The sequence below is a fragment of the Copadichromis virginalis genome, linkage group LG14 (genome assembly GCF_057382275.1).
Source record: "Copadichromis virginalis isolate Kocher_CV1m ecotype Utaka linkage group LG14, C_Virginalis_male_GT1.1, whole genome shotgun sequence".
In the NCBI taxonomy this organism is placed as follows: Eukaryota; Metazoa; Chordata; class Actinopteri; order Cichliformes; family Cichlidae; genus Copadichromis; species Copadichromis virginalis.
The window spans coordinates 38542038-38565124 of record NC_140631.1 but is presented as its reverse complement, the minus strand read 5'-3'; the positions used below and the strand labels follow the sequence as shown (position 1 = coordinate 38565124).

The 23087-nt window shown below is 42.7% G+C and overlaps 1 protein-coding gene and 1 long non-coding RNA gene across 3 annotated transcripts in view; one reads left to right on the top strand and one right to left on the bottom strand.

Moving 5' to 3' along the window:
• Window positions 1–23087, bottom strand: part of LOC146694585 (uncharacterized) — a 33295-nt gene that overhangs the window by 1654 nt on the left and 8554 nt on the right. The gene's annotated exons all lie outside the window — the stretch shown is intronic.
• Window positions 843–22167, top strand: hif1al (hypoxia inducible factor 1 subunit alpha, like). Of its 2 annotated transcripts, none has more exons than XM_085430838.1 (15): window positions 843–978; window positions 10400–10590; window positions 12287–12477; window positions 15429–15513; window positions 15819–15934; window positions 17415–17599; window positions 17751–17857; window positions 18529–18676; window positions 18783–19045; window positions 19189–19373; window positions 19456–19545; window positions 19649–19779; window positions 20083–20191; window positions 20445–20568; window positions 21128–22167. In XM_085430838.1, exons 1-15 carry the CDS (start codon window positions 944–946, stop codon window positions 21193–21195), a joined length of 2028 nt encoding a protein of 675 aa, XP_085286964.1. In that variant the 5' UTR covers window positions 843–943; the 3' UTR covers window positions 21196–22167. The 2 variants fall into 2 exon arrangements, with proteins under 2 accessions (XP_085286964.1, XP_085286963.1); XM_085430837.1 differs by having other exon boundaries at window positions 19646–19779.

The window sequence follows — 23087 nt, the reverse complement described above, 5'->3', positions numbered from 1 at the left end:
CAAATTATCAAGAAGACACCCATTCAGACAGATGAACAACATTAAAAACGATTTATTTATTTATTTGTTTTTTCTATTATTGATAAACCTAACGCGGATTAGACAGAAAGGCAAAACAACACGTCATGTAACCGAGTCATTAGTTAAAGCCAATTAGCAGTCTCTATCCCCGGTTAATCTTTTAAAACTGTGTCCAAACAATCAAACTGATTCGTTAGCTTCTCCTGATTACTGCTCAGAGACTAATCACTTGTTTACATCACCTTTAACTTGATCCGATCTGCTGTTTCCTTGTAAAGATAAACGGTAATGTGCTTAAGTAAAACGCAATGAAACACTAAAACTAGACTTTTGAAAAAAGATCTAAAGGAAAGTACTGTTAGACACAAAAATCACTCTAAAACGAGAATAAACAGGAAATGTTTCCAGTTTTAGTCTTTGCCGGTGTTAAAAACAGACTGGCCTAACATGATACGCAATGCTGTGTTTGTGTTGTAAACCGATTCTGGGCGTTTTAAAGTTTGCCTCAAATACCTGCTTCCTACTGTTAGAATAAAATATAATAATAACTGATAGTCAGATTCATCAAAACCAAACTGAAAACTCTACACCTGAACAGAATGAAATAAAACACAATAATAAAATAAAAAATATAAAAAATAACTTTGCCTGTTTAGGTAAATTTTGCACAATATCCTGTGGTCGAAAAGTAAAGGCCTCCGAAGACATTTAACTATAGATTAAAATCCTCCTTGTTAATAAGAAATTGAGAGAAACCGTAAGCGGAAGCGAGGGACTCTTACTTTGAAGTCTCGGACGGAAGTAGCCCGTGTTTACAGTGAGTAACCTGACGCCTTTGAGGGGTTTAGGATTTTACTCTGTCGTCGAGTCAGATGAACAACAATAAAAAGCCGAATCGTTTCGCTCAGCACTTAGATTGAAGATGGAGAAGAAGGAGGGGGTCGTTGCGGTCAAACGGTAAGACTTATCGATTTACGGTTACTCGGGTGAAGGCTTCGGTATGTTTATCTGTATTTTTTCGCTTTTAACTTTGAGTGTCCGGGAGCCATTAAAGCAGCAGCGGGCGGTGGAAACGACGGCGGCTTAGCTCGCACGGCTACAGGCTGTGTGGCTAGCTCTCTGTCGGCCTGTTTATATTCAAGGAACATTATTTTTAAATTATTATTTAAATAAAAAAAAATCTTCTGTTTTTCCCCCCCTCCACAGCTCAGTGCTGCCTTTTCCATGCGTTCAACACAGCCTTTTAATTTGAAATCCTATTTGAATTGCGCGTGCTGAGCAGGCTTATGTCCATGTTTACAAGCCTGTGAATTAGATAAATATGCATGAAATGTGATATCTGCCGTACACCTGTATTACTCAGTCTGGTCTTGTGTTGTTGTTGCAGAGCACAGCCGCCGCCTTTGTTCACGCCATGTTGCTCTGCTTCATGGATGTCCCGCATCCCAGTTATGGATTTTTCTTTTCTTTTTTATTGCAGGCAGACATAACAGACAGAGATGGCTGCGGAGAGATAATATTAACGTGTTCGCGGGGTTTCTCGGGACTTTGCGTCTTATTGTAGTAGATTGTTTAAAAAAGAAAAAGAGGAAGCTTTGGTGGAAAGTGGAAGACAGTCTGGGGACATTTAGTGACACCTCAAAGAAAGGAACGGTGTGTTCTCCGAAGGCTTTAGAGCAGAGCCTGAGTACACCTTTGGTTCACATTGTTTTATATGAGATATTTGTATTTATCAGAGAGCATGGCTGCCATAGAGGGCATATTTTCATGTTATAAGAGACACACTTATGTGTTCTGGAGTAAGTGGCAGATAATTTATGGAGGATTTCTAGTCATGTCTCTTTTTTGTGTTTGTTTTTTTGTAATGCTTTGAGGTTCTTTTCAAATCCCGCTGGTGTCAGGGCAAGGCTTTAGGGTTTAATATTAACACTAAAACTGGAAGTATAGTCTTTCCTGTCAGAGCATGGGGGGGGTGGTAACATAAGATAAGATAAGATAGAACTTTATTAATCCCTCGGGTGGGTTCCTCTGGGAAATTCGACTTCCAAAAAAAGCACAGCAACGACCGAAGTTACAGTTACATGTGGGACAGAGTGGACAGCCACAGCAGGAGCTGTGACCTCCGCCTAGGAGGAAACCTGAAGCCCACCAGAACAGTGTGCTCAACCAAAAGGTGTCATGTGTTAGTACATTTATTCATATTTGTAGGTGACTCACAAGGATGAACTCTCGGTCACATTATTGATTAGTCTGTTAAAATTAGTTTGATAAAGCCCATAAAGTTGCTGGTGTCAGCTTTGATGTGTCTCATAAAAATGTGGATTGGAAAATTAGGAATATGAAGAAATGGTCTTGGACTTTAACCGCCGTTATGTGTTTGGTCCAGTCTGTGTATTTGTTCAGAAAGTTGAAGCTAGATTGTTGGGAAATTTGTTCGCGCACACTCGGCTTGTTTCCATAAATTTCTGCATCCAAGTCCAAGAAGTTTTTGGAAGGACTCTTTACTAATGTCTGATGTAGATGTTTCACATGCTATAAATTGTTTTGATGTTCTAAAGATAATCTCACAAATTAATCTGAATCTGCACACTCAGATTGTGGAGGGTGTGTGTTTGTTGGCCTTGGAGGAAGTATGTGTTCTTGGATTGCTCCTGGTACTTAATGTGTCCTAGTTCTGTTTGTGAGTTTTGTGGTCACCTGAAAAGAAGTGTCTCTGATTGGGACTAACTGATTTAAAAAGACTTGACATAAGCACATAATGTTGAAATTACATTATTCTTGAGATAAATCAGGATTTTCATCGTCTGTTTTGGCTCATTAAGTGTGAACCTTCTCTGCTGTACTAACAGATCGGCAAGTTATTCTGAGACTGTTTTATTGGCGCGTTAGCTGAGTTTGACAGTTCTGCTTTAAAGAAAAGTTGGTTTAATGCCAAAGCAACCTGTGAGAGTAGGAAAAAGAACAGTTGTTCAAATGTGACCACAGTAGGCCAAAGGTGTGCGTCTGCCATGACAGTCTCCAGGCTGCCAAAAACAACCCTTCCCTGTTTCAGCAGTCTTGGACATTGTGTACTGAGCCAAACAAAGCTGAGCTCACTTTGTTGTTTATAGTTTAGTGCGCATGTCAGTAAGGATATGAGATGTCTGGTGTTTGTATGTGTGTACCAAGTTTACATATCCTTGTGGGGACCAACAATAATGCCCGTCTCCATGAGTTTGAAGGCATTTTTAAGACTCTAAATGTGGTTTTAGTGTCAGGGTTACTATTAGGCATTCAGTTTTGATGGTTAGGGTTAGCAGCTAGGGGAAGCATTATGTCAATTAGATGTCCCCACTAAGATGTAAAAACACGACTGTGTGTGTGTGTGTGTGTGTGGAGTGGGCTGGCAGGATATGTGTGATTATTTACGAAGGGGGTCCCGGAGTCTTTGTCCTGGACTTCCTCATGTTTTCCTTCACTCTCTCCCGTCCTCATCGCTGCATTTGTTCCTTTTGCTTTAAAGTCTCGTGACCTGCTGCTGAGTGTTCGTGTGTGTGTGTGTCTGTGTGTGTGTGTGTGCGCGCGCGCGCTCCCTCCCCCGTCTACACATGCCACGAGAGGACATTGTGTTCTAAGCGTAAGTGGCGGTCCAACTGGTTATTGCTTACCTCATGTTTCATAGACGCTCCATCTGTGTAGATTATAGGTGTGTGTGTGTGTGTGTGTGTGTTTTAGAGGAAGGCGCAGTCATGTGTGACGGCTCAGTAACCGCAGTTTGTACTCCAGAACACACACAGAAGACAGTGTTTGGTGCAGAGCTCTATTCAGGGCTTTGTACACCTCGTCCCAACACATGCACGCACACACATGCACACTTGTATTGAGCAATAAGTCGACAAAGAGCAGCGCTGCTCTCTGACCAAGGACACGGAGCTCGCTGAGGCTCCTCCCGCTGGCAGGCTGCTGGGTGCTGTGTGTTGACAGCCTGTGATAAACAGCTGTAACGCGGCTGCAGTACCTGACTGACTCGTCCAGGTGTAATTACATCGGCTCCTTTTAATGTGTCAAAATCCATCAACATAGTGTTAGTACTTTGTGTGTGGCTCTGTGGTGTAGTGGTTTACACATTCGCCTAACAAGTGAAAGGTTCCTGGTTTGATTCCAGAAGCTCCATGAAGACTTTAATTGTTCTGTTATAAAACAATGAAGAATGACAGACAAACTTTTATTGTGTTTTTTATTATAAGGACATATTTTAAAACCTTTAATATTAATGTTAGGCTGGTGGAGGGGTGATGGAGTAATCAGCCAGGAGGGTTATTCGCGTCCACCTCTTGTGTTTTACAGGTTTGTCTTTAGACTCTAAAAAGTTCCTGGTTTGGTTTAGAAAACGCGGTCTGGTTTCATCAAGACCTCTCAGCAGTAGCCATGCATGCTTAACACTGACAGGTTTGGCGTGACGGACGTGTTTTGCTTTTCCCATATCCTCATGTATCACCCACCGCCATCGAAGGACGTTCTTTGTGTGAATGTGACACCTTATCAAAGCAGCATTATTTTAGGGAAATGGCCTTGAAATTGAGCCTAATCATGTCAGCGCTGTTTTTCATGGGATTTCCTCTTATTTGCACGATTGTTTAATTTGTGCACCAGAAAGCCGTTTTCACTCACAAACTTTGGAGAGTTTCAGGATAAGTAGGTCAGGATGTTTTCTGTAGTTGGCTTTGTTTATATTGCATGAAGCACACAGGAGGAAGCCGTCTGCTTCAGACATGTTAAAACCGCTGGAAGTGCTCCAGAGGGAGTTGTCTGGATCGAGCTTCCAGGACGCTCTTTCACTACCGGTAAATGCACCGGTAGAGCTATTACTCGAACTGCTCTCACAGTCTGACAGTCTGAGTTTTTTATGAGGGAGCTGGCAGGTTCAAAACATTTTAAAGTGACTACGTCAGACATTTTTCTCACACACCTCTGTCAGGTGATGTCTAGAAGAGTTCAAGGATGCTGCGCATGTGTGGAAATGTCTTTCCACCTCCGTCTAACGGCAAAACGTGAAACGCTGTCATGTGTGAGGACACGAATTTGGCAGTTTTCCAGTACAGGGAGGAGGAATTTGACATTTAAGGAGGAAGCTTTGAGGGAACTAGGAATGCCATCATACCTGAAATTGAGTAGATGATATCAGAGCCAGTAGATTTACACAATCTGCAATACCAAAACAAAATTATGTAATGCACTTAAACATAAACATGTAGGTGTTCCCCGTCACTTCCTGAAAAGCTGCAGGTTCAGTACCTACACCACCTACAGCAGCTGAGGTCATGAAAAAACCAACTACTGGGGCATTTTTGGAGTTTTGGTATCAAAAGGTATCCTGAGTTTCGGTTCTGGCAACTTCCTGGCGGAAACCAAGAGAACTGAACTTCTGTTTTCCAAATCTTAACCAAGTCATTCTGGCTGTTGGAAGGTCAGGGTGTGTGAAAGTAAAATGAAAGAAAATGTAAAAGTGTTCAGTCACGTGTGCAGCTCGAGCGGTGGTGTTCATCCAAAAAATGTGGACTTTCTACCCTTTAAACCTGGAAAAGTTTCCACCTGTGCTTGTGGACATGAGTCAATAAATCTGATGAAAATTTGTGTTTGTGTAAACAGCAAAGGAGGGGAAATCTGTACCCGAGAACACGGATCGATAGATTAAATATTGGGAGTATTTAACAAACAGCTGTAATCTGTGTTATAGAGGTGAAAATTTTAAGCGTGTTTAGCTGAAGTTGTTTCCCTTCTGTTGTCTTCGGGGGAGGGAAATTAGGCTTAAACCCTAAAGCAAGTCAGCTGAGGGGAAGCACTGAAGTTGTTGGAGACTCATGAAGCTGTAGTAAATTACATGGGGTGTTTGTCTTGTTTGTGTAAGATAAAAAAAACCTGAGAGGAAATAAGTATCCAGTCCACAAGATAAAATCCCTTAAAGGTGCTTCGGGGCTCTGCGAGCAACAGCAGTGATGCTAACGCAAGTATCAAGCTAATATTGGCGACAACAACAGTTGTCTGTAGTTCTGTAAGTGGCGGAAGGACTGCAAGCAGCAGTTTTAACAACACAAAAAGGAGCTAAAACTTGAGTTTTAATCAAAACAGTTGAATGTAACAGCACAACAGAAGGACACGTTGTGTCCTCACCCGTGTGCAGCTCTGTTTTTAGTTTGTGATAAAACTGTGACACGGTTTCATGTGTCCACATGCTTACCAAGGTCATTGGTAAGCATGACAAATATTTTAAGATATTAAAGAAAACCAGGGCAGAAGAAGCTCTCACAAACACACCCCACATTAATCCCATGACCCCTTGAAGGGTCTGTGACCTCCCTGCTGGGAAGGGCTGCCTTTCAAAGGCAAAAAGAGGAATGCATTCCTCGCAAACCCCCTGAAGGGGTTTGTCCGCCCCTGGCGTCACTGAGCTGCGCTTTGGGAATTCACGTCTTGCTATTTTGTTGCTGCGAGTTTGAGTGTGAGTCGTCTAATTGTCAGCTTCCAGCGCAGCGGTTTGAAGTGGGTTTGTCAGCTTGTTTTTCTTGCACAGACGCAGCACAAAGAGACAAAACGAGCTGCGCCATTATCTCTACTGAACGGTTGCTGAGTGTTTGAGGGTGACGTAGGCTGGTGTGAAACTTTGACCATATCTGTGGCTGTCCAGCTGCACTTCACCTCCTCAAACACAGAAATGCGTTTGACTTGGGATGGCGTGCCAGAGGCTGCATGAAATATATCTGCAGTGTTGTGACCCTCGCAGTGTTTATGTACCCAAAAGATGTTGAGTGACGTTAAGCTGACATGCTAAACCGAGAGGTTTTTTTTGTCTTTCTGCAAGCAGCATACCAGAGTTTCCTGTCTTTGGTAAAGTCAGTTCCTTACACACCAAAAAAAAAAGTTCATGACCCTGAGCTGTGGAAAATTACAAGGTTTTTGTTTTTGTTTTTTTTGTTTCTTTTTTGGCCACCTTGTAGACAAAACGATTGAATAAAAATGATAAGTAAAAGTGTTGCAGACACCTCTGCAGGAAGAGAGCTGCAGCAAAGATGTTGCTGAATTGGAGGAAAACGTCTTGTTTATTTAACTTTTGGGTGTGCTTTTGAGCAAAATTGAGCTGAACCCCAGAGGTAAACAAACCAAATCCCTGTGCAGTGTACGGTACACTCAGTATTTCAGGCTGTGCTTTCGTTCATGCTGTGAACGTGACTCTGTTTCACTTCTTTGCACGAAGATTCAGCAAAGAAACAAAGGGCTGTTCTTTCAGAGGGGGGTGAGGGGGGAGACTCTGAAAGTGTGTGTGGCTGTGTTTGTTTGCTGTCTGTTGAATAAAAGCCATCACGTGGATGCGGATGGTGTAATAAATTTGTACTCTTGTTCTATTGCCCCGTAATAAAGAGATTTGTGGTATTATGTGCTGATGCAACAGCAGCAAAAACAAAGATGTTCTTTAATCTGAGCTCAGATATTCACACGGGTTCCAGGTGGATTAGGTCCTGATACAAACAGTGTGGGTGTGCCCGAGTGTCCCGCTGGAACATTATGTGCTACTGTCTGAATAAAGGACAGACAGGTTTGTGTTCACTTTCAAATCAAAGCAGGGAGGAGGTTTTCAGGTCAGGCAGTGAATGTAGAAGATGTCCTTGCACTCACAGACCCACTTTATTTCATTTCTTTTGACTCAGTGTTGTTGTTGTTATTGTTATTATTCATTGATCACCTTCATTTGATTTTGTTTCACTCCATATTCCTCCAGTGGATGTTAAGCAGCAGTATTAGGTGAGGTCTGATCTGTTGTCTCGGCAGGTTTTGTTTGTTTTGTTTTGTTTTTGCTGCTGAAAACAGAAAAAATAAACACAAAGACTAAAACAATACTGGCAAAGTCGTAATTTTAAACAGCAGCATCGGCCCAGAATTTCACATTCGAAGTCTGCTTGTTTTAAAGATTGTGGAGGCCCCTGTAAGGAATAACCCACAATGTGAAGAGTTGTGCAACATTTCTGTCAGCGTGATTAAACACGTATTACCATAGTGTGTGTGATGATGCTGACCGTGTGTGTGTGTGTGTGTGTGTGTGTGTGTGTGTGTGTGCGCGCGCGCGCGCGCTGTGTAAAGGCGTCTGTCAGCTGCAGAAGTTATTTTTGAAGCCGTGCTCAGCTGGTGTCCTGTGTTGTGTTCTTTTTGTTCTGCGGTTTGATCATTCATTGGCCTGAGTCGGCACACTGAAAGAGGTCACTATGTTTTAGGTAGTTATTAAAGCCTGTAGCTTTTATTATGGAGGACCCAATGTGCCAAAATAAGTAAATAAATAAAGAAACAACTTTATTAGTTTTTAATTTATGTGTCAACAGTGCACGTGTAATGGAATGTTGACATATGTGTTTAAATAATTAGGCCTTGTATTGAATGCCATTCTTTGTTCATTCATGATTAAAAAGCACCACCAAATAAATACTTAAAGCGCGCAGTCCCGCTGTGTGTTCTCGTCAGCTAAATTCTTTATCATTATGTTTTTTTTCTTCTGCGACGTCCGACTTCAGATGCCTGCTCGCTGTTTGCTTTTTCCAAAAGTGTTTTACTGTTTTTCAATAATTTAATATTTGTTGTACAAGAAAACCACCTGTAAATCTCTCCCTATTAAAGTGAACTGCAGAGCCAGACAGGACTAATACACCCACAACTTGAAAACTAGAAAAATCCTGTTTTTCCTAATGGAAGATCAATACACTGTGTGCAGTATTTCAAAATAAAAGCCCTTAGCTAGGCTAGCTATAGGAATTTTCCAGCATGCTTTACAGTGCAAGTTTTTCAAAATAACTTTTTATAGTATAAACATTAACTGCTGACTCCATTCAGCTTTTTCAGGCAACCTGTTTACCTGCAACTTCTTACACATTGAGAAGCAACCATCACACAGCAGTCGCCCCACAAATTGCATTTTCTAATCTATTTCTAATTTACTTTTATATTGTTTTATATTTATTCAGAACTAAATGTATCAATAAGTGAACATTTAGAAATCCATCATTTTCTTAACAACTTATCCAAATCATGATCATGAGGGGCCGCCACTATAAATATTCTCTTTAATTTTTCTTAGTTAGGGTCCTCCACAGCAGTGAAAGAGTGTGTTAGGTGACACTGTGTGGCCTCAACATGATTGCATATCCACCCACAGCTGCAAAACGCAGTGAATGGAAGAGAAGTGAAACCTGGCTTTTGTCCTGTCAGCACATGTTTTTTGATCTCGGCCTGAGCGGTGCAGAGCGAGCTGACAGATGGATGAAGACAGAGCGAAGAAAAGACGAGCGGGGGAGGGAGCCCTGTAGATCTGGACGTTTTCCTGGCTGCTGAGATAAAAAAAACATTTTGTTCCCTTCAGTTTTTGGGTGCTTCTCCCTATTTTTGCTCTCTTCTGTTCCCACTTTGGAGTGTTTATAGAGCTGAAACTTGTGGGCACGATCACAAAGTAAAGACATGAAGGCGTTTATGTCTCGTTGCCTTTAAAGTGGGATTAACCCTCTAATTAAACGCCTTCTCTTTACAGAATCTGTACATGCATCTGTGATTAGTGCGTTATATATTTGATGGTTGGGTTGTTTTGCATTAAAAGCATCTGGTCCCGAACTGCTCCTCAAGTGTGTTTCAAAATCCAGAAGACTGGAAGTTGCAGTTTGAGTTTATTAGGGCACCGAGTGTTGCTCATAAAATTCCCAGCCTGACTCGCAGGTCACTGCTGGAGGCTTTAAAACTGCACAGCTGCAGCACTGAAGGGCTTTTAGGGCTTTATTGGGGCCGTTCAGAGTTTTCTAGATGCATGCCTCTTTTAAAAATAATCTTGAACTGGCTCAGTGCAGGTATTTGACGATGTATTTTAAATTAAAAATTAACAGCCAAGAGGATTTTATATAAAGCTATCTGCAACTGAGTGTATAGAGCTTTGGCGCTCACAGAGATTCCTCGTACAAACTCTGAGGTCATCATTTGAAGCTTTAGCCATGTTTGTTACGACCTTCTTCCTTGTAGTTCTGTGTTAACAATAAGAAGCGTTGTCAGCAGAGGAAAGGAGGAACACATGGTGGGGCTGGAGTGGGGAAGGAAAGTTGGTTACAAGTGAATTGTTGATTCTGGGCTCCACACAGAGGTCTTATTTTTTTTCTTTTAGTCCCACTTCAGCTCCCCCGTTCCTCCCCCACTGCCCCACATTCCTTCTCTGCTCTAATCATCTTTTCCCTCTCCTCGTCCATTCTTCTTTATTTATTTCTGTCACATAATGATTATCCTCCCTTCCTCCTTCACAGCTTCTTCTTTCCACATTAGTCTTCTGCTCCTTTTTTAAAATTTTCACCTCCTGATCATCTTCCTCTTCTCCTTCCTCCAGGACCAGCACAGAACAGAGAAAACTGCGCTCTCGTGATGCAGCCAGATGCAGGCGGAGTCAGGAGACCGAGGTCTTTTATGAACTTGCCCACACTCTGCCGCTCCCACGCCGAGTGTCCACCCACCTGGACAAAGCCGCCATCATGAGAGTGACCCTCAGCTTCCTGCGAATGCACCACCTGCTTCGATCAGGTAAGAAGCACAGAGTCATGTGACAGTATGTCCCAACAGGGCCTTGTGGAGCAGGGAAATTATTTTACTGCTATTGTTAAATAATAAATATAATCTGCAGCATGGATATTGCATTCAGGGGTTGAACAGTGTCTTTCAGAAAGGCTAAAAGTCACAGGCTTATTGATCCAGAAAATCCTTTCTGGATCAATAAGCATTGCCTGATTAAAAATTATTAAACGTTTTGTGTTAAATTCAGGCTAAGACGCTATAACCAAAGCTCATGCATGGCAGGATTTGCGTTGGTGCAAATGTGCTGCTGTGCACAACAGTGACAAAGCAGGTGTTTTCACACATTCTCTGCAGCCCCGAGCCCTGAAAACAGTTTAGGATGCAGTGCACTTAAATGTCACCTGGTCTGAATCGCGCGCCCCAGAGGATAAATAGTCATTTCACCATCAGCAGATCCGGTTTTTGGTTCGACGATATAAACTACAAAACAGTTAAGCTCCATCTATACTGCTTTTTTAGTGCTAATAAGCAAACATTGCTGAAGCAGTGCGGTCGAATTTGTAAATATTTGACCTGCTTAACAGCAGGATGTTAGCATACTGAGCACAGCTGCAGACTCGGTTTGGTTCTTTTGGTTTTGTTTTTCTGCACATGCTTTAATTTCATGACCTGCATGCTTCTTTTTTCTGTTTTCTAATGGCAGAAAGCATAAAGACTGGTTTAACTCAGGTAAATAATGCAACTTCTGAGTTCCACGGGACGAGTTAAGAATGAGGAAAGACGTGAAGGTTATGCTTTTATGACTACAGTCAAATATGAGGCTTGATTGTGGCTCAAGTGGTTGTTGTTGCAGGTGAGTCAGGTTTGGATAAAATGTTCCAAGTGGTGAAGTCCTTTAAAAACAGCAGTGTGAGTTCTAATCCTTTAAACGGCTTCTCGAGTGACAGTTTGAATGATGAACTCAGTCAGGCATGAACGCTGCGTGAATGTGAATACAGCTCTGGCATGTTGCGTGTTCAGTGTTACTACTTAACAAGATGAGTCGGCTCATTGCCTCAGGTGTGAGAGCAGAGTCATGAACTCCTCCTGACTGGTTTATTGATTGAGGTCAGAGGTGAGACATTCTCATAGCTGGATCGGATTTTTGAGGGGATTCAAATATGACGCGTACGTCAGGGTTTGAAAGTGTGTTCCTGGATTTACTGGAGGAAAAATCCTGCAGGAGTTGATGATGATCATTTCCAAAGAGGTCTGCATATCAAGGACCTTTAATTTGCGCTGTTGGTGTGAATGCCCACACCAGCAGAGCCATGGGGAGGAGATGCAGGCAGAAAGTTGGTGAACTGATAAGAGGCTTGCAGCTACAGCAGAGTACGTTTCTTTGAGCCAAATCTCAGAGAGCAGCTCACATCGCAGCAGAGGAAACTCCAAAGCAGGATTTGAAAATGTGGCTATGCTGACAGCTGTAATTACACATAAGAACGGGTTGGCTCCAGGAGTGACACAAATCACCATAAACACGGCAGAGTTTACAGGAAGAGATTACAACATGGTCTGCTTGGTGAAAATCCAGGAGGAGACTTTCAGGCAGTTAAAGACGTGCGAAGTCGAAAAGAGGTTTAACCTTAAAGACTTTGGGTTTAAGTAATCCTGCCTGATCGGCCTCTGGTAATAATAATAACCTTGTTGTTTTCTTCTGCAACAGATAAGAATCTGAAAGAAGAGCCTAAAGAGGTGGCGGAGGAGGTGAAGGTGGAGGAGGAGGAGGAGAAGGATGAAGATCCGATGGATGCTTTCTATCCTCAGGCGCTGGCTGGCTTCATCATGGTGATGACTGAGGAGGGAGATATGATCTACCTGACAGAGAATGTCAACAAGCACATTGGCATCACACAGGTACACACACACTCACACACACGCACACACTGTCTTGATGTTTTTAAATGGTAATCTTCTGCTTTGTGGGTGGCACAGAAATCTTAAGGCATTTGTTTTTGTGCCGTGCAGGCGTGTCCAGGACATTTAATCCTGACATCTGTTGATTGATTTTTGTGTAACAAGCCAAGTACTGATTGTAGGTAGAGGCGAGGACGGATAACGTCGCTGTATGAGTCGTAGTTTGTGATAAAGAAACCAAAGTATTCGCTGCCAAAGCTTCACCACACTGACTCGTCCTTTGATAAATGGAGAAAGTGAGGACTGTGTGGATCCATGGCTGTAAAACCTCCTCTGTAACCATGGTGATATTATGATTTCTGTCGCTACGAGTTCTTGCTCGTAGGGGGCTTTCTCTGTGTTATTGTAGGGTTTTTAACTCGCTATATAAAGCGGCTCGAGGAGGCCGTTGTTGGGATTTTGCGGCGTATAAATAAAGTTGAAATGAAAAATTGATGCTGTAACTGTGGCTTTCAAAGCTTGTTGGCAACCTGTGTTCCTGCCTGCCCCGTCGGTTCTTCGGATCGTGTTGTCTAACGAAAACTCTGCCCATTTGCCGCGTATCCCCGGCCTCCTTCAGATACTTTTACACAATCTGTGCTGCATCTGGTTCGGTTCCAGCACTATTGAGAACGAGCCAAGCTCCTCTCCGGAGAGGTGTTTGGTTTCCAAGTCCCCTTTCAGCTCACTTGGCATCGTGTTAGCATTTGCCAAACTTCTCCTGACAGATGTCATGGCGGGGGCGGGGGACTCGTGATGTCCTCGGTCCAGCTGAAGCCAGTAGAGGGCTGGCTTTTCCACTTTTTTTTTTTTCTTTCTTTTTTTAAAAATTTGAACAGTGGGTCACACCGCTGCTTAATTGTGCTTTGCTTCACATAAAAAAAGATTAATTTCCTTGTTATCCTTAAGAGTCATGCTCACATAATTGAGATCATCCATCAACTGCTCCAACACACCAGGCTCTTTATAGCAGAAGGATTTTATTTCAGGATGGATGCATGAATCTAATGACTGGAAACTTTTTATGTAGTTCGAGTATTGCTGTAATAACCTATAGTTTGCACACAAACAGTTTGGTTTGTTTATATCAAGGGTGTGAAGGTCACTTTAGTTAATGGACCAATAAAACAATTATGTGATAACCCACCTTTCTTTTAACATAGAAGTAAACAATCACGTATATTGAGAAACTGCTTAAAATATCCTGCATGAATTTTAAACAGACCGTCTTTATTACAGGTGCATCCAGGATCAGTGTAGCCGTGCAAAAGCACAAAGCAGAGCTTAACGCCTGTATCATATATCCAGATAAATATCTTTTAACTCTGATTAAAAGTGTTTTTAACATTTTGATACCTGTGCTGTTGATGCAATAAAAGTGCATCGTATGTAAAATTATTCGCTCCCCGATTTAAATTTCACATTTTGCAAAGTGAATTATTTACTCAGTTTGTTCTAATCAGCGAGGCTTCTTTTTCGAGAGGCCGGAGAGCTCTCGTAAACACATCGAGTAACAGGAGACCGCATAGCTTCTCCGAGGCTAAAAACATTCCCTCCACACCCTCCATGAGCGAGTCTCCGTTGGCTTAGGATCAGTTTGCCTTTTGATTTTTTTCCTCCTTGACGAAATTGAAATAATGTTTATCTGTAAATGTGACATAAAATCAGAGCAGGGTAACAGGCTGCACCTCTGGTAAAAATTCATGCAAATCCATCCGTGTCTCTGCGAGTAATCCTGCTGACAAACAGGACAAAACAAGCACTCGCTCCGCAATCACTTTATTTTACCATTTATGATTCCAACAATTGATTAAAAATGTATGAATATTTCTAAGTTTCCAGAAATGTGCCCTCCTGTGTGGTGACGCTTACTTTATGAAGACTCTTTGCTGGTTTAATGGCTGATTGGGCGCTGGAGAGACGTAACTGTGACGTTTAATTTTCCAGACTTTAGTCTTAAATCTTTTCCTTTCATTTCAACCGTGCCGGCTTCAGTTTCCCACTCAGCTGCCACTTCGTGTGACGGTCTTGTGATCCGTCAGCTTGGCATTCCGGTTATTTTCCAAGTCAGTTCTGGTTTTCCGTGCAGTGTGTAACATTAGGAAACCTTCTACACCAGAAAATAGATGTTGGTCTCCAAACATCCATTTTTGGCGGTGTTGGTCATTTGAAACACTTGACACATCACCCCAATCCCCATAAATACATATATAAACTTACTGGGTTTAGAAACTGGACTAAACTGAAGGCATTTCCTGTGTTGCATTTATTGTAGTTTATTTCTGTAGTTGCGCAGCAGCGTATTTGCTAAAGTGTCATTTTTATTTTGGGTAATTACAGCGTCTTGGTTTACTTTCAGTGAACTGTAATAATGTTGTTTCAGGGTGTGTAATTAAACCCCAGAGGTACTCGTTGGACGTGAGAACGCCATCATTATTGCTTATATTGTAGATGTGTTGTTTGTCATTCCTGACCTACATCAGTTTTTAGTACACTCAGCCCTTACGAGCTTTTCTTAGATAAGAGTTGTTTTATTTTTTATTTCCTGTGAGCTGCCAGGATAGTGTGTCTATGAAAGCTGAGCAGGAAAAAGAATCTGTTCCTTGGATCTATTCTTAGCCCCGTTTGAGGAGGTTATAGCGAGTATTCACCGAGGTCCTGAGTGAAGCATGCTGTAACAGCGGTGGCGATTTAACCCGACCTCGTCAACTGTAATTACAGTCGCTGCTAAACACAAAGAAAAATTGATTCACCAGAGAAAATAAAGTACAGACAGACTTTTAACCAACACGTCAGGTTCAAAAACTACATGTTTGTGCTTTAACAAAAAAAAAAAAATCAGGGGTAGCAGTTGATACTTGTGTTTGTCGGTGTGTGACTCAGCGGTTTTGTTGGTTTCTTATCGTCCACAGCTGGAGCTGCTGGGTCAGAGCATCTATGACTTTGTTCATCCCTGCGATCAAGAGGAGCTCAGAGACCTGCTGACTCCACGTCCAGGTAAACACGCAGAGCCGGGGATCAGGAGCCCACTGACACCTTTATTTTGGAGTTCGGTCATGTGACAAGAAGACAAGCATCTTCTTAATTTGATCTCCAGAATTTAATTACAGGTCAGATTGATTGTAACGAGTTAATTTAGTGCGTGTTGTCGTATTAGTTCTGTTTGTTTGTGGTCACAAAGACTCAGCAAAGCCCGTCTGTGTGCTTTCTGAGCTCAGCCGTTCTTTGAATTTTTAAAATGTTTTTGGTACCTGACAAACTTCTGTGAATTACCCACGTGAACAGTGTCGTGTTGCTTTCAGGTCTGAGTAAGAAGGCACGGACAGAACAGACGAGCGAGAGGAACTTCTTTATGCGAATGAAGAGCACACTGACCACCAGGGGGCGCACCGTCAACATCAAATCTGCCACCTGGAAGGTTTGTATTACACACAGCTGTTCATAGATAGATATAGAGATAGATATGCTCACTCACCTCTGACTAACCTCGGACTAGCCTTAACATTAAAACTATAGCCTGTATATAAAAGATGGACACAGCTACCATGCTGTCATCTATTAGTTTTTATTTAGAAGCCTCAATATTAAAGTTTTGGCTGGATCCAAGTTGCATTTTGATCCAGAAGTAGTTGTAAACAGTGCAAATGCTTAGAATAGTAGGCTGCATTCATAAACTGTAGGACTGCAGCTACTAGCTAACTACTGCTCAGCAACAGAGTAATAATATACTAGAATACACCAACTTGCTGAACATGCAAGAGTGTCAAAGTGCAGTTTGCAGTGCTGTAAAGAAATGTTCTCTGTTTTATTCATACCGCCAGGTCCAGCTGGAGCATGTCTTTAACCCTTAAAGTGGACGTATTCACCGCTTCCTTATTTATTCCTATGTAAATATATACTTTCACAAGTGAAAGCTGAACTTCTGGCTCATGCACTTGATTGGCTGCAGGCCTCTTCTAAATGACAAGTGTTCCTGCTCAGGAAAAACAAATAAATCACAGCCTTGGGGCTCGAGCAGGAACAGAAGATTGCTTGTACTCTCCCCAACACATTCTTACTGTTTGCAAAAAAAAAAAAAAATTGGGAGGTGCACGACGAGCCCAAACGACAGCAGTGCACATTTACTTTTGGCTGGTGTATAAACTACCTTCAATAAGGACGTCTCGAGCTCACACCTCTGGCTTTGAGCACATAAGCTTCACCCACCTTTACCCAGGTCTTCGGTTTATGATGGGCAGCCAACCACAAGAAAGGAAGAGGAGTTAAAATAATAAATTGTCAGCTGGAACGAGCAGAATGCGTCCCCTTTAAACAGGCCTTAGAAGGTGTGTCACAAAGTGAGGGACGGCTAGTTCTGAAGCTATAATTGGTCCTCATAAAAATAGGCACAACAGACACACATGCAGCTAAAGTCCAGTCTGAAAGAGAGATGGTCAAATTAATGCTGGCAGCCGGCCTTCACGCTGTAAACGGTACACCTACTAGTTCAAACACACACACACTACTTTCAATTCATGCGCTCACGTGTACTTGCTGCACAGTGGCACGTGATCTGATGTTACCATTCCTGTCTAAAGTGCTGCACTTACATTTTAAAACCTCTGGAAGAGTCAGAGGGTTTCCAGCACTGACGTGTCTTGGCTCCAGCGCCACAGAGCAGGGACTCTTTTAAAACCTCTTCTGAGCATTTAAGGGATTACAGCTCAAATTTGAGGTTTTATTCTTTCTGAATTTAACATTGGCAAAAGCAGAGCAACACAAACTGAATACTTTTCATTAAAAGGAGCTCACTACAGCTAAGCAGCATGAAATTGAGCAAAAATAAAAGTTTATTTCGGTTGTTTGAAGCGTGCTTGGTTGATGAACTCTGCTTTAAATTCCTCGCCCTCTTTCTCCAGGTCCTCCACTGCACAGGCCACATTCGTCCCTTTGGCAGCGGCTCTGCGTCGCCCCCTGCAGGCAGAGTCATGACCCTGCTGTGTGAGCCCATCCCACACCCATCCAGCGTGGAGTTCCCTCTGGATACTTGCACCTTCCTCACCCGTCACAGCATGGACCTGCGCTTCACCCACTGCGAGGGCAGGTGAGACGGAAAAATGTAACCGATCTCGACCTTTGACCTTCCCCCCCCCCCGTGGATGGGAAGCAGGAGGAATACCATTCCACTGTAGCGCGAAAGAAAGGGGGAAAGAAACCTCTGAACTCCTGGTTTTCTTTTCTCACGCTGTTTCCAGGGTTGCAGAGCTGGTGGGATACAAACCTGATGATTTGATTGGACGCTCAGGCTTCGAGTTTCTTCACGCACTCGACTCAGATCACATCAACAAGAGCCTGCACACATGTGAGTGTCAGTGTGTGTCTGCGTGTTACAACAGTGTAATATTTTCAATCATTTTCACCGCTTACCTGGGTCTAAACGGCTTTCATATACGGACGGGTGACGAATTAAAGAAAAATCCAGCATAAAACTCTCAGCAGGGTATTTGGCTCTCAGCTGTCGTCAGAACACCTTCAGTGCATTTTGGCCTTTAAAACAAAGTCTGAAAATTTGAGAGAGCACACGGGGACAAAAGAAATTCTCTCATTTGGCGTCTAGATGATGAAGGCAGAGAAAGAGAGGGGTGTCCAACATGAATGTCCAAAACTGGTTTTTCCTTCTAATTTTGAACATATTTATGCCTAAATATTTGCTCCTCATTTCTGATTACTACTAATATACTAAGGAACCAATGTCTGAATTAAGTTCCATTAAACGTATTTCACCCTCAAAGTGCCTGCTTGAGAAGAAAAGTTGGCTTTGATCCACCTGAGCTCATAAAACTAGTTTAAGGGTGTTTCTTCGATATGTCATCAGTCCATCGCTTGTATTTGAGGCACAGGTTTTACTACATTGCAGCTGTTATTAAAAGCTGTGTTTCAACCAGGAGCTCCCAGAATTTGTGTTTTAATGAAGTGAAAATGTGCTCTGGCACTTCATCATCATCCTCTTTCTCTTCTGTCCACACTGCGCAGTGCTCTCCAAAGGTCAGGTTAGCACCAGCCAGTACCGTTTCCTGGCAAACAACGGTGGCTACGTGTGGGCGGAGACTCAGGCCACGGTGTTGTACAACAGTAAAACGTCCCAGCCGGATGCCATCGTCTGCCTCAACTTCATCCTCAGGTACTTTAAAAAGCAGCAAAGTTGTCTCGCAAACTGCAACATGAGCGAGGATGGTGCGCCCATTTACTGTTCCCAATTTTAACGTCATCGTGTTCTTCGTCTTTAGCTCTGTGGAGCAGCCAGATGTGATTTTCTCCATGGAGCAGACCCGCTGTAGTAGCATCCCTAAAGTTGAACTGGCAGATGAAGACTCCGGGACTGCCGACATGTGTGAGTCTAAAACTGACAGCACTGTTTCCACTGAGGCTGAAGATGTGGATTCAGATTCCAGCAGCAGCGCGAAGCTCTTCATGGAGCTGCGGGAGAAGCCGGAGGAGCTGCTGCAGTTGGCTCCTGATGCCGGAGACACCATCGTACCTCTGAGTCCAGGTGAGGCCAACAGAGGAACCCCCCCCTCCTTTTTTTTTTTTTTTTTTTTTTTAAGTATATAAACCTAAAAGCCTCGTTTATGTTACAGTTGAGGAAATGTCGTCGGTGGTTATTCAGAGTAGATCTTTCCCCCCCTCTTTCAGGTTCTGTCGAGCTCTCATTTGCCAGTCCACCCAGTCCAAACTTGGTGCCCGAGCACCCTCAGGATCTGTGCACCCCGCAGCTGAGAAAACTCCTCGCACCCATCTTTGACCCCATCACTCCTCCTCCATCTGCATCCTCATCCTCTTCTTCATCATCGCCAAGCTCCTCACCTAAACCCAAGCAGGTAAATGTCAGCCTTAAGTCTTTGTGCATCAGTCGAAGTGTCTGCGCCTCCCTTTAACCCTTAATCGATGTTTGTGTCTCAGAGCCGCAGTGAAGAGGTGATGGACACCAGCGAGGTGGAAAAGTTCTTCGCCTTTTGGCCAGAAGATGCCCAGAAGAAAGATACCCCGGTGGTAAGAGCACGAACCGATGAGGCATCAACAAAAGACATCCTGATAACTATTCAGTCAACCGCTTTCTGCAAAATATTCAGTCCTACCTGCATTTTCTCAGAAGATTGAGGGGATGGACCTGGACATGTTGGCTCCGTACATCTCCATGGACGATGACTTCCAGCTGACCTTCCTCAGCAGTATGACCGAGGAAGCTGAGAAACCTTCCGAAACTTCAGCAACAAGCAGGAAACGGTAAGCTAGACCAGCGTTATCTATAAAACTATTGGTGCAAAGGTGTGCTTAGAGCAAACAGGAAGCCAAGTTTCACCTTGCATTATTGTAACTGAGCACAACGGCCCTATGCCAAGATGGGAAATTTGTCCTGAGGGAGGCGCCAGTAAGAAGGCCGTGTTCTTGTCCTCTGTACAGTGGCCCATTCAGGACATTGTAGAGTTCCAGCTTTTTATTGTAGGTGAAGACACAGACACACAAATTTATATCTGAACATCAAAACAAAGATTTACGTGTTTTACAATCAGTCTGTCTCTCGTTCAGGACTCATGACTCTGCTGAAGAGATGCTGTCACCAGTGATGCTCCAGGACAAGAGACAGAAAAAGGATCCTTCCATGGAGGAGGAGCTTCTTCTCACCCACAAACTACTTGTGAGTGGAAGAGGAGGAAGAGCCGAGAGGGATGATTTTAAGACGTTTAATCCAAAATGTTCTGTCTTGATGACTTTTCACTGCCTTGATTGGAGGTTGCAGTGTTCAGTTTTTACCTTTAATAAAAAACAACAAATTAGAAAATCTGAAAAATCAGTATTTAGTTGGTTTCTACTAATAGATGCTATGTAATGATAATTATGTTTTCAGAACAAACTTTTTCACCTGACCACACGTTAACCTCCAATTTCAGGACAGTCTGGACGAAACCGACCAACCAGATCTGATCATGGACCCGGGACCGGAGAGTCGCAGCCATCTGCTCACAGACAGAGATCCAGTCTTAGGAGGCATGCAAGGACTGTGTGACACTGCAGGTAAGATCTCTAACCTCAGCTCACATTATCAGACTTGCTTCAAATTAACGTCAGAGGATAACGGGCACTGAGTGACTTCCATCCCAAATTCAGGTGATTTGGCGCCATCTAGTGGTCATACTGAGATAATGTTTGGGAATTAGGCAAAATATTCCACACAGTTCAATAACTGATCATGTTGTTGCATAGGCTACTTACAGATTTCCTGTTATGATAATGTTGGATTGTAAAGGGAGTGATCTTTTTCACTCAGGTATTAAACGTGATGGGTCTGGAGCATAAACTGTACATCACAGATGGCAGTTTTTGCTCTATTCTGGCTCCTTTCAGGTTAGATCTTATTTATCAGTGGTTAGCTCACAGCGAAAGAGTGCTTAGTTCAAACCCCTGCAGGGACCTTTTGTGACTCTGTGGGGTGCTTTTTACCTCCTGCTGTTAAAAACAAGCCAGAAATCACTGCCTGTGTAGGTCTGAGACACACAAGAGATTCTTAAGCTTAAGAGTTTCAGCTGTGAAGTGTCCTCTGACCTAACAGTGTCTCTCTCTTTGTGTCTCGCAGCTCTGATGAAGGACATATTTGTATCCCGCCCGACTCTCCTCTCGCCACCTCTCTCACCTATGACCTAAAGGAATTCCTGCCAGTCACGAGTTGGCCCGACTTCACCGCTTAAAACGAGCAAGTCGACTTTGGATCTGCCTGCAAACACTGCATCCTGAGCACACACCTACAGACATGCACGCAAAAGATCCGAGACTCACACACGCTGCATCACTTCGTCATCGGATCGTTGATTGTAGCCGAAGCCAAACGGTCTCTTGATGTTGGCTTTTCCCGTCCGTCTCTCACTGTGAAACAAGCCGGCGACCCGCTCTGGAGCCTAGAAAAGTCAAAGCGAAGATGCTCCAAATTGGCTTCCCGCAACCCGGCGCAGCTCAAGCGCTCGCTTTCCTCCATCATCACTTACTTTTCGTCAGGGATTTAATCTGAGAAGTCATCACTGAGGTCTGTCCGTTCTGACGGAAACGGCAGGTGGTGCTAATTTTCCTCATGCGAACGATTAATCATCCCGAATGGGTTTAACGGTGAGACAAAAAGAGACGTGTTTCTCTGCAGCTAAATTTCTCACAGTTTGATCCAATTTGTGTACAGAACAACCATGTCAGCAAAAATCACCGTCGTCCTTCTTCAGTCAGTGTCTCAACTAACAAAAAATAAATCACTCGCTCTTCCACTTTACTCAGAAATAAACAAAAAGAAACAAACTTGCGAAATCAGTGGCATGTCATTTCAGTGGCATATTTTTATGTGTTTTTTATACACTTGTAAACATTTTTTTCTTTCTATTAAATGATGCAATTACTAGAAAGTTCTGATAGTTTTACTTCAGCGTTCTCTTCAGATCCTGAGTCGCTCTTCGTCGCAGATTGTTCTTGATGTCTAATCTTTAATCCCGAGGTGCCCGGTCTGTGCGCTTCATCTTCTCTTACACTCTATAAGCTAATGTGAGGTGATCAATTGGCTTTCAGACGCATAGCCGTGGATAACCTGCTGAGGGTGTGGTCAAAGGCCAAAAAAAAAAAAAAGAAAAAAAAAGCAAATTTAGTGGGTATTGCTTTTTCCTTTTATCGTGGTTTTGAATATATATAAACGTATATATATTTCTATAATCGATTTATCTTTCCATTATTGTTAGTTAAAGCATCAGTAGAGTAAGCTTGTTTATATGCTGGTAGAAATGTGATGAAACACTAGAATTTAGTTTTAATTTGGTTTTTTTGTCCTTAAGATCAAATTTTATGACTTCTAACAAATTTTACCTCAAATTAAATGAGTTTAAAGTAGGCTTGCATCCTTCAGTTGCAGTGTTTGATGAAATATTGTGATTTTGATGTTGAGGATTGTTTTCATTTGGCCACAATCATTTTTACTTTTCCACACGTTATCTGCAAACTACGAACTGTCTGTGTGTCCCCTGTAAAACTGCCATTTTATCTCAAACGTGTTACCTCTTCTAGAGCTGTCTGTGCCTTTTTCTCACCCGCTGAAAAACATTGTTTGGCCTGTTACCGTCACGCAGGATCTGTTCATTATGTCCCCCTGATGATTTACACAGAGGGAGAGGGGTTGCATACTGTTTTCTTTTCTTTTTACTCTTTATCCTGTATGTATTCTTGAGCTAAATAAAGCTGATGAAGCAAAAGCAGAAGCTGTAGTGTGATCTGTGTGGTAAATCCTGATTACCTGAGCTTCTTATGATCATTACCCACAGAAGGACCTCGAGCTTCTGTCCACGACCATGGAGGTCACGTCATACCAATGAAAACAGAAAAATGTTCTTTGTGTCAGAGCGCACATATCTTTTAATCCTGAACGTGAAGTTTTTAACCAAAACTGGTGTTTCATCACTAGTGGTGCAACGGATCAAAAAAATCTCACGGTTTGGATCGGATAAATTTTCGGATCAGCAAAAAAAGAAGACAAAACTCATTCCATGCAATTATAAAAAGAAAAGGTACAA